The sequence below is a fragment of the Fringilla coelebs genome, assembly GCF_963513975.1.
Source record: "Fringilla coelebs genome assembly, chromosome: 5".
NCBI classification, from domain to species: domain Eukaryota; kingdom Metazoa; phylum Chordata; class Aves; order Passeriformes; family Fringillidae; genus Fringilla; species Fringilla coelebs.
In genome coordinates, this window is record NC_140033.1 from 37,955,560 (window position 1) to 37,967,717 (window position 12,158).

At 39.8% G+C, this 12,158-nt stretch overlaps 1 protein-coding gene across 1 annotated transcript in view; it reads left to right on the forward strand.

The window, feature by feature from the left end:
• Positions 1-12,158, forward strand: part of NAV3 (neuron navigator 3) — a gene marked incomplete at its 5' end in the record, with an annotated part of 248,995 nt that overhangs the window by 130,292 nt on the left and 106,545 nt on the right. Inside the window, one exon of the mRNA XM_084205736.1 lies at positions 475-590. Within this exon, the coding sequence (XP_084061862.1) occupies positions 475-590 (116 nt within the window). The remainder of the gene's footprint in view (positions 1-474; positions 591-12,158) is intronic.

Sequence of the window (12,158 nt, forward strand, 5' to 3'; positions counted from 1 at the left end):
GTGCTCATATATTTCTTGCTATTTACCTTCATATAACAGAAAGTAACTGTATTCAGTGAGGGGTTACCATTATAATTTATCATTGATATTCACAGAAATATACCCTCAAAGCAAATATGAGCTATTTAGTAGAAAGTTAATCGAAAAACTTGTATTATCCCATTCCCCACGGTCTTATAAGGGGTATTATCAAAAGAAGCTGCACATAGATTTAAATATCTGGGCCAAATTTCCATCCAGCCTTGCATAAGCTTTTTCCCACATGGCCTTTCTCATTTAATATTTCATCAATTACAAGTTTTTATTTCCTTTATGTGTGTGTAGCTGGACTTTAAACTAGCATAATAAGAATGTGACAAAAAATATATTTTCACCCTTTAGTGATATGATTGTAGATGGAGCTGCAAGTAGCACTTTTTTCCATGAACACATGAATGACAGATAATAATAATCAATCTTCTTGCTTGATTTCAGAACTCTCTCAGAAAATGACAGTACCTCTTTACCACCTGCTGACTCCTGTACCAGTCCTACTAAAATGGATTTTTCGTTTAGTAAGACTGCCAAACAGTGCCTAGAGGAGATATCTGGTGAGTAACAATGAGTCAGGACAAGACTGTGAACTCCTTTGTTTACATCTGTTTCTTGTCAGGAACTTTGTGATGGGTTGAAATATTGCTTCTGACCTCTAATCATGAGGGGTATTAAATACACAGAAAATTTAGGTCATGCATGTTTAGTTCTTCAAATCCACTGTTATCTATTTCAACTTGTTCCTTCTGCTCAAATACCCTCTTTATCATTTTGCAAAAACTGGACTTTCACAATCTAGGGTTTCAAGTAATTGTTGTTTCATTTACTCATCCTGAATGTTCCAAGAGGAACAGTGGGAAGTCGACTTCAGAAAGTTTAACACTCCCATTTAATAACATCAAATTAAATCATAACATGAGAACTGAGACATAAATTACATAATATGCATGTTCCTTTTATTAATGAATCTGTGTTCAGAAAACAAGCAAGTCCTTACTGTTGTACCTGACCTGTAACCTGCTGCTAGAGCTAAGCTGCTAAAGATTGTGTTACAAGGAATTCCTTGTAAACATGGATTAAAGTCCTTACTGGGTTACAAAGCTGAAGGGATGGGGTATTTTAGTCATATTGGAATAATTCCTTTGAAGTAAACAGAACCATGCTGAGTTCCATCAGCATTGGATCTGGCCACGACTCTGCCTGTCGATGCAAAAAGCCAAGTGTGCCACACCTCACTTTCTCAAGAGAACTGAACTGCACTGCAGGGCTGTGTACAAGCTGTTCCAAAGAGACTCTGCAAGAGCTGTTAGTTGGGGGTTTAAGGGTTTATTTTTGCTGTTGCTTTGTTTTGTTTTTCATTAGCATCCTTAATCTTATAATTTTACAAAAATTAAAGGTGATATCCTATCTCACCGGTTTTACCTATAGTTTTGCTCTTTTACCACAAATTGTCAACATTTAAATGGATTTGTCTTGGTTCTTCTCACACAGGATATAACTCACTTAAAGCACTAATTTGATACATCAGTCTAAAATTATCTCTCCACCAGAAGGGAAATCAGATGCCCAAGATTTATGGGGACTGTCTTGACATTTAGCTGACTCCTACTGAAATAGGTTTTGTCCTGGTTTGTCTCAGTGCCTTTGAAAGTTTTCTGACGTCCTTTATTTCCACAGCCAGGTTCTGTGATAAATATGTCACTCTGAAATATGGTGTAATGTTCTTTGGAGGTGATGCATGCCTGCTAAAATATAAAAGTATTTTTAATTACTCCAAAAATTGGACTCCTTGGTCTAATATATATAAAGAGTTTTATTGAAACACCACAAATCAAGGGATGCTTTAAGGAATCATCCAGAGAGAAGCTAGAAAAACCCCAAATAATTCAATACCTGCTGAAATGATCAAACAGAATATCATGTCTGATGACCTTTTTACTGTTCTGAGCAGAAACTAAACAGCATCAAAAAGAAGAAAATTACATAAAGAAAACTAGACACCAGAGATGTTCCTAGTTTGATTATTTAGACTCTGTCATTAGCCATTGATTGGCATAACAGGCTGTATTAAGCAAGGAATCAAATTTCTTTCATTTTGAAATTACCTTTTTCCTGAAACTTTCAACTGTTGCTGTGGGTGGGCATCATCTTAATATTACCTTGATCTTTTGAAACTTGGTAGCCACCACCCTTGCACAATATGTTTGTTAACAGTAAGGATCAGTAAGGATAATGCAGAAGAGTGAACATCTGTGGAAATCACTAAACAGCTGGGAGGAGTGTGTTCATAAAGTGCTGTCCCACCTGTATTGTGTTTCTGCTTCATTGATCATTATTATTTTTAAAGTTCCAAATATTTAGAACTAAGGCTGGCATCCTCAGGACTAGAATATTTTAGCCAATATTGTTGTATTAACTGTTTCTCTACTTTCTAAATATTTACACATTCCTGTTTGTTATTGCTTCTTGGCTGATGATTACTGCTCCTATAACCAGCCAAGCTGTTCATATCAGAGCTCCTAATTCACTTTGGAGCTATATCAGCCAACTGAACCTAAACTAATGCTTTAAGCCTGTCTAGTTCAAGACTTCTCCATAATAAAAACGAAAGTCAAATGCAGAAAAAATAATCTTAAAATTATTTAGGAGTGGTTGGCCAGGCACCATTCTCCTGGTGTAATTCAGGAACCAAACCTAAGTTAATTTCCTTGCTGTAGTGGTGAAAAGTCATGGATCTGCTTTATGTGTCCAGCAAGGCAGTTCACATCCCTTAGCTACTGTCTAAGCAGTGGTGATGGGAAAGTAGAAAGTGAAGCAAGAATCTGTAGAGGGAGTTTTCAGCTCTCTTCTGCTCTGTCTTCCTCCTGCAAAGGAGCTGGTTACCTTTATAGCCTCTCCTGTCTTCCAGCTCAGGCTTGGTGAAAGGTGAAGTCAGAGCTCAAGCCACATGTTTGCTGTCCACTGCTTTGCAAGTGATTTCTTGGCTTTACCTGCACAGCCAAGAGAAGAGAATAGTGCTGGAAGGCAAGGGACGTGAGGAGGCTGGTGTAGGCACAGACTCAGAAGTGTGGCTTTTGGTTGTCCTGATAAAATGGACACCCCCTTTATTTTTATATTATCACCAATAATCTGCTGCTCTTGGTGAAGATATAAATGGCTTATGCCTAAAGCCAGTTCTGCATCTTGGTAGAGGTATTGTGTTCCCAAATCTGTTCCCATATCTCTGGTGGGAATTTGTTCTAGATGTGATCTGAAGTGCTTCAGACTTTTGTCTACTTTTTTTTTTCCCCTTTGAATATTCCACAGCTCAGCCCCAAGTGTTTCCACAGGTCACATGATGATCAGCACTGGAGTACACCTAGAGCAGTTTTAAGTCTTCCTGCACGCCTTGAATCCCCTCTGTGGGCACAGCTCCAGTGATACGTGTGCTCCCACTGAATGAGCCCTGTTTGTAGGCACGAGACACCTGAGGAGTAGTTTTGGTGTGTTATGTGTGGGGTAGGCTTGTTGCTCATGTGGCACACAGGTGTGCAGATCCCTGTCCAGGAAATCCCAGGCAGAATCTGAGTCCCCTAAATAAGGAACAATTCTGCATTCAAATATGAACACAATTTCTTGCATGTACTTTATATATGATTTGCCTCAACAAGATCACTTAGTATCTGTCCACTCAGTTTCTACAAAGCTGGAATCTACCGTTAAAAACAGGATTATAAAATGATAATGACAATAAAGGCTAATAAAGTAATCCAGGATGGTTGTTGATATTCATGGTATGGCTGGGAACAAGTTGTTCAGACTTTCTTACCAACTATTTCTTCTTAAAGTAGCTGTGACATTTATCACCTTCTGCAGCAGGTTTGTTGGAGAAGGATGTCAGCAAGCTAATTAGTAAATAATCTATTGTAAACTGTACATGATGGTAAACTACAAAGTATTTTTTTATGAAATCAGTGAAAACATTTGGCTTTCACAAGTGCTGGCATGTTCTAAGAGCTTAATGCAAAGTGTTTGATTAAGTAATTATTCATGAATTTATAAATATTGACTAATTATTTAAAATCTGAGGGATGAAGCAGAAATGAAACTACTATTAAAAGTTATAGGCCTAACTTAATGGCAGGATTAGCATAAAAACATTCACATTTAAATATTTTTTGTTTATTGTGCTTAATTTTTTGTTCTCTGAAAGAAATAATTAATACATACAGGAATAGTTTACATTTTTTTCAAGTAAGCTTAGCTGAAGAGATTCATAATCTTATGCATTTCCAGATCTATTACATAATTCATTTGTAGGGTTCTAAACCATCCACTGAGACTTCAAAGAAAGTCTTATCTGACAGCAAAATTTGCCCAAAGATTATTAGTTCTTAAAATAATTATTGCAATTCCTTTTATGAAAGAGACTGTAAAAATAAAGTAGTATGTTACACTGACTGTGATAGATTGAGGAAGTTCCCTAATATGTTCTTGAGGTAAACATATTCCTGCTTGGTGGGTGGAGAATGCACTGAATTGCAAGGTAGCTCGGGAATAAAGCTGTCATGACATTTGTTCTCCTCTAGTCTCCAGAGACATAGAAAGATCTCCATCTTACCATAGAAAGATGTATTTTTTTCTTGCTATATCTAAACATTTTAAAATGGTGGGCTGAGCTTTAGAAAGTTCTTTTTGAAGAAATTAACCTAAGAATTTTCCACATTGCAATTTTATGTTTTGGCAAATGACACCCTGCAGAGAGATGTGGTAAAGTACAAGGATAAATTCAGTGTTGTCTCTGCTGAGTACTTGGTCTAAGATAAATAAGTATCCCCTGTCTGGGGATGATCACAATGGCCTGCCAACCACATGAGACAACGGGATTAATGGGAGAAAAGTTCATATACCTTTATAATTAAGAGATGTAGTGAAATGTCTGTACACAGGAAGGCTGAATGAAGGTTGTGTGATTAGCCTCAGAACCTCTGTAGAAAAGCACTGGACTCATTGTGTTTTCAGTGTATTTTGAAGCGAGGCAGACAAATGCTGCAGCTGCCAGCTACCCTCACATGGCTCTCACACAGTCCAGGTGTCATTCCCTTTTCAGGGTGATGGTCTGTGTGCTCTGAAGCTGAGCTGCAAGGAACAGCTCAGCTGGGAGGAGTAGCAGGTCGGCACTGCCTGCAGGTGTGGGGCATGAAAGGGCAGGGGGGGAAGTTATTATTGGATTTGAAATACCAGGGAGAAATTCAGACTTGCTCTTTATGGTAGGAAAAGAGCCTGTTCTCTTGATTCCAAGACAATCACCAAGAGAACTTTGGCATCACAGAGCCAAATCACAGAATCACAATCTGATTTGGTTTGGAAGGGACCCAGAAGGATCATCAAGTCCAGCTCTTAAGTGAATGACCCACACAGGGATTGGACCCATGAACTTGCCATTATTAGTACTGTGCTCTGACCAACTGAGCTAAAAATCATTATCCTTCCTCTTAATTCAAAATATAGCAATGCAGAACACTGTACCAGTTTGAGTATAAATTTAGAAGATAAAACGAATTCATGCAAAAAGAGTGAGACTACCCTTCTTTTTTTGAAATTTTCTATTGCCAGTACCTCCCATTGACGACTTTCTAGCAACCACAGCTTATCAGGCATGTTGGACGGTCTGGGACAGCCACATGGCACTGTCAGGGCACACCAGCACAGGAGTGTGCAGGCAGTGCTGGTGCTCTGTGACAGCACCAGCCCCACAGCAGCTCTGAGACACCATTGGCATCCACACCACACCTGCTCTGCTGCAGGCTGGCACCAGCACATTCACAAAACCCTTCCTAGAGCCCATATGTCACTGCAGCTGGCAGACCCTGGAGTAAACACAGCAGTCCTATCTTTTGTTGCCAGGCTGAAAAAGTGATAGGTGTTTAATATTTGGGATGGTTTTGTACTCAGGCAGACAGACCATTCCTCTTGTCTCCTCTTTGACTGTGTGTTCTAGGTGGGGGTGGGAGTGGTACCTCTTCTTGATGTGGAACATGTCTTTCTTGGAATTCTGGTGCTTTAATATGGAATACCACCATTACTTTAGACTACTTATTTTTTTTCTGAGTTATTCTGTGTTTCTGAGAGTTATCTAGGAAGAAATGTACCTTTCCTTTGAAATTTCCAAGAATTTTCCCCTGTGTATCTTCAAAAGCTGGTAACTGAACCAGTGAAAGGCAAGAAATACACACTGAGGCTTCTGCTAACATCTGTTTATTTGTACAGGAAATCTGTGAACAGCTTGTAATTCTTAGGGTGGCATTTTAAAGGTTATTTTTCTGTCAAGGTTTTTCAGGTAGAGACTTGAGATGAGCATATTTTCACACTGACAAAAGCAGTTTATTTTTATACAGCAGTTTTATTATTTGTAGATTTCTATATAATGTTTTGTGAAATTAATTTCCCCTAGATAAAAAAGTTTGTATCTCAAAAAATTATAATTAAATTCAGGTATTTCTTTGTTCATCTCTCCATTTCTGGGACTAATATATTTTTCTTTGTGAGAAAAGACATACATTTTAGCATAAGTCTTCTTTCTCTCTGGATAATGAATTTAAAAATAGCATTCAAAATTGCTGAACTTAGTTCTGACACAATACCAATTTGCTTTATAAAAAAATTACTCCTCCATTAGTAGGTTTTCTTCAGAATATTGTGAAACAATGATTTTTTGCAGATTTTATAATTCTGTAGCCTCTGAATCTCACAGAGGTGCAAAGACGGTAGCTTTCTAAGGAGAAAGAAATTAAGTATTTCTTTTTATGAATCATTTTACCACACAAATACTGCTGTGTTCCATGTCTTATCTTATGATAATAAATTACATTTTTTTTATTTAGAGTCTTGCAATTTCTGCTAAGACCGAAGGTCCTTTTGCAAGTCTGCTTTTAGCTTCCTGCGCAGGGAGTAACAGTGATATGGAAGAAATAGTTTTTCATCCTTACCTTTCAGGGAGAAAAATAGGATTTGACCATGAGCTAGATCTGTTACTGCAGAATCCCATTCAGGTGAAGCTGTGTCTTGAAACCTGTGGCACTGTGAACTGGGCAGAGGCTTCTGTGTCTCCGGTTTAATTCACCAGGATGTTTGCTGCCATGGCAGCCAGCAGCATTCACTGCAGTAGCAGAGAAGAGTCATATATCTGGGAATGCAGGTTGAATACTAAAATGTAAGGAGGCTTGTGCTTCAGTGGTTAATTTTGGCTCTTTATTGAGCTCTGACGTGGAGGCTGTACTTGCAGTTCTGTGTCAGCCCATCTGAAGTGAAGAGCTGTGCACTAGGATCAGTCATGAGCTGGTGAGAGGGAGGGAAAAGCCCGAGACAGTACTTGTGCCTACTTTGGATTTCAGAAGGCAGCAGCTGTAGACAGAGATGCAGGCCCACCGCTCTGATGAGACTGGTGATTGGATGGAGAGGGGAAAACACAGTTGGCTTTTGGGATTACTTCTGTGCTGGAGCAGAGTGTTTGATCAACTCTCTTCTGCTTGAGAGAAATCGAAGCGAAAATGACTGTAAGTGCTGCAGATTAACGTGACGGACGAGAAGTGGCTGAGCAGAGACGGCAGCGCAATTTTAAAGAAGATGACTGTGCCTGTCTAGTCCCTTCCAGGAGGCAGAGTGCACGTGGGAGCTGTGCTCACTGCGAGTGCAAGCCTGTGCTACCTGGGCTGTGCGGCGTGCGGTGATGCAGGGAGCGCCGCCCGCAGCTTCCAGGGGAACTGAGCTGCTGTCCCTCTCAGAAATATGAAATCTGACTGAGGTGAAACCCAGCCGGAGAGATGCAGCGATCTGCTGAATTGTCGGTGTTTAAAGGCACGGAGGTTAGGAGAGGGTGTGTTCGTCTTCAGAAGCAGAAGTCTCTAACCAATCTGACGCTCATCAGTGAAGGGGAGAAGAGGCGATACTCGTGCAGGGAGAACTGGTTTGGAAACGCCTCCAAGTGCAGCCAGAGTTACCAACAGCGGCGTGCAGAAGCCGGGTGCAGAGGCTCCCTGTCCAAGGCATTCTCGCAGTCCCTGCACTCTCTCTGCCACTCCGGCTTCACCACAACCCAAGCATTTCAGGGGATACCACCTGCTGGAAGCAGGACACCCAGGAGGTCAGGAGACCAGTGTACAGGTGAAGGCTTTCAGACTGACAATGAGGAGAGCAAAAAATCCGAAGATGAAAATGCATCCTATGCGTCCCATTTCCCCAGTAGGACATGGGCAGAGGAGGAGGAGGAAGGGTGCTTGCGTGAAGGGACTGCACATCTGGATGAAGATGTCATAATAACAATGCTGGGTGACCTAGAACAGGTCCTTTACACTGATATTTTAGGTAAGTTAACTTTGGCTTGACATGAGGAAGGGCAGAAGGAGACCCAAGTGTTAGCACATATCTGCACAGAGCAGATTTTTGATCTTGACAGTGATTTCCCAAGACAGAACTGGGTTTGTTTGCAGTAGTATGCAAAAATAGGGTCTAGCCATTTCTTCTTTGTTTGCTTACTATGACCTCTTAAGACTGTGTGAAATGAAGACAAATGTCTAAATTGCTTGTCATGTGTGCAGGGGCAGCAGCAGCCTGTGAATAACTGAACATAGTTTGTTAGCTTTTTGAAAAATAAGGTGAAATATTTAACTGCTATTAGTTTATTGTTAAATCTATTTTACTGGCATTTTTTCTCATTAATTTGAACTTGATATCTTGAATCCAAGTTTTGGGTGGGGCAAAACACATCTCGGCCTTCCTGCAAACTGACCCTGCAGTCTTTCTTCCCCCTTCTGTAGCCCCCCTGCAGATAACTGCACCCCTACGTGTGGAATTGTGAGTGCCAGAGTTTCAATGTAGCTTAAATAGCCACTTTTGTTATATCTGTGCACACCAGTGAGTATTTGAAGTCCACAGCCATAGGTGCTTCAAAGGCTGCTGTGTTACTTTTCATCTCTCAGCCCTTTAAGAGTGCTCAAAGTGTTGATTTCCAAAGCTTTGTTCTTCAGTCAGTTAAATGCTTGAAGTAGCTGCTTGCTTTTCGAAGGTTATATGCCATGTGTCTAGCCTGGAGCTTCTTGCTGGTAGATATGTTAGCCCTGATTGTGTTTAAACATTAAGGACAAAATTTTTGCTGTGTATATAGTGTAAAAAGCTGTTACCTCAAAACAAGAAAGAAATAGGGATTCTCTTTGTATGCATACCTTTTATTATTAGACTGTACCAGTAGGTTAAAAGGGCTTCTGCTGGAGATCAAAAGCTTGCTGACACAGAAGACTGAGCTCTAGCCTGCCTCTGCTCCTCTTCAGCTGTTTGTCAGTGGCAAATCCCTGCTCTCTTGTAAGCCTCAGTTTCCCTGCTTGCAGGGTAAAACTGGTGCTTTCCTCTCTAAATTGAGTTAATATCTCATAGTGGACAATTCTCCAGGGAAATGTTTATTATTTGTAAATCCTTTCACGCAAATCAGACAATTGATGGAATTGTTACTCTCCCATTTGCTTTGGGCTGTGATTACATGTGCAGAAGAACAGAAATTATGATGAACAATATTAGTGAATGCAATTATGAGGGAGCTTCAGAAATGTGAATGTAAAAGTCTGACCTGGGTATCTAGTGGTTTCTGTAAAGTGTCTATTTTGATTTCCTATGAATGTATCTCACACTGTGGAAGAAATCAATGTATTTTCCAGAAATTTACTGAGGGAATAATGATTCACTGTTTATAGGCAAAAAATTTGGGGACAATCTTCTGGAATATTCATTTTAATATAAATAATGAGGCTACAAATGATTGGAGAAAATGGCCTTTCTTGTAAGAGAAACAGAATTTTGACAGAAAGTTTCAAGTTACCCTAGTTTTAGTCTTATCCCAGTCTCCCCATGTGTGAAACAGGATGGTTTTTTCTCAGTGTACAAGCCAGAATCACTTGAGATAACAAGACCGAGAGCTTTTCTGATATGGTCCTGATATGTTAGGTCCTTTTCTGATATGTTAGGTCCTGCATATATGGCCAGACTCTATGATGAGTGTGCCATATTATAAGAAACAAGGTACCCAAAGGAGTCTGGGGTGCCTTTGAACCCAATTGTGATGCAATAAGCACCACAGTGTCTCCACTAGCAGGCACAGTGTAGCTAGTTTTCAAAAAATTAACATATTCATCATCCCTATGGTCCTCTTTACGGAAGGAAACTTGATGTGGATGGGGACTCAGTGCTGTCATGAAAACATAGGATCTTCTACTCAGTACAGAAAATTTCTTCACTGTCAACTATTTATACTTTCTGACTTGTTCATCCATGGTACAGCAGGATTCCAGTGACATTTAAAGAATGACAGAAAGAAAAAAAGAACTATTCCTTTCAAATCATTCTAGCAGTTAGTGTGAGATTTTTTTAAAATAGTACTATGCAGTATTTTAATATAATAAAACGTCAGTTTTAACTTTTTTTAAGTTAAAACTGATGGAAATTATCTGCTGTGTCACCGAGAGATCAAAAGATATTAGATCTCAAGCTTTTCACCTTGCAGGATAGAGTAACAGTAATTGTATGGTATAATTTGTCTGAAAGCAAAGTATTCTGTACTGTGAAAATATATTTTCGCAGCTTGCCATATATGTACCTTTTCTTTTAATGTATTGCAATTATACCTCAAGGCTTTGTTATGCCATTTACTGTGCAATACATATTAAAAAAGACAGCTGCTGTCATTTTTGCTGCAAGAATTTGCAATGTTAACATACAGCAAAGGACAACTGACAAGGATAAACAAGGAAGGAAAAGGGCAGCATCACTCTAAAATATGAATTGCATTCAGTTCCTCAAATAAATATAAAGGTAGAGTATTGCTTTGCCTTTAATTCTGCCTCCATAGACCCCAGAATTTGTCTTTCTGTGTAAATAGATTTTCCTATACCAACAAGCTACTCTTTCACCTCTGGTTCAAGGCAGGGCAGGTGACATTTCCTGCATCTTCCCTATATAGGTATTATGGCAGGAATATGATGTGCTCCTGGAAGTCAATTTGAATGCATTTGGCAGAGCAGGAAAGGCAAAGGGCACTGTCTGAGGAACTGAGTGCACCACAGACAACTGGCTGGAGGCAGGCATGGACAGTGTGCCTGGAATTGTCTGGGCTTTAAAAAGCAGTCTGAGTCTAACAGGATGCAAATGTCTTCAGCTTAGCCTGGCCATGAGCCATTTTGCCTCACAGGAATCTCCAGGGTGGTACAGAAACTTCTGCACTGAGCTGCTGGGATCCATGAGTACGTTGATTGCCAGTGCTTTAGCAAACACATCTAGCTTGAAACACAGGAACAGCTGTAAATAATTTCAGTGACTGCCGACATTTGTCTCCTGCAAGACACTACATGTAAAAATGTACTCAGGTAGTTTATTTTATGAAACTAAATGTGTGAACAGACATGGCCTTGGGGTGTGCCTTGAGAAGAGGGAGTTTGGCAGCAGTGCAGAGCCTGTTTCCCCACTTCATTTTTCCATCCCGCCCAGGTGTTGATCCCGCTGTCAGTTCCATGGTGCCAAACCAGACATTTATAGACCTTAGCATCATTAAAGCACCGAAGAATTTTTTGTGAGTGATAAAATAAGCAAACATAATGTCCCAAAGGGCTGTTTGGCTGCAGTGAAGAGGACAAAAGACACAACCAGGGCAGGGTGGATGGGAAAACCTCAAAATGGCATTGCAGTGAAAGCTGGTCTGACATTAGCCACGACTGCAGGTTATGTTGGCTCCTTAACTGCATCATTTGCCTATTGAGGAGGAATTAAAGCTTATATGTAATTTATATGAAATAATTTATTTCCATTTAATGTCAGGAGTTGAGACTTTTCTTAGCAGCCTACAGATTGCTTGGGCAATAGGATCTGACTGCAGGAGGTCTGTGAGGTATGATGTGAAATTTGTAATTGATAGAGTCAAAAAGGAATTATTTGCACTTCAAGTTCAGCATTTTACATGTAACTCCAATAGTGATGCTTCTTGCCAGCCTTCTTAGAAGATACAGGACATGATCAGAAGTAGAACACTAGCCTAGAACAAATCAGAGACTTTTGTCATAGAATTTCTTTTGAAATTCTCTTGTTGTTCAAAAGTAAAACAAATTAAA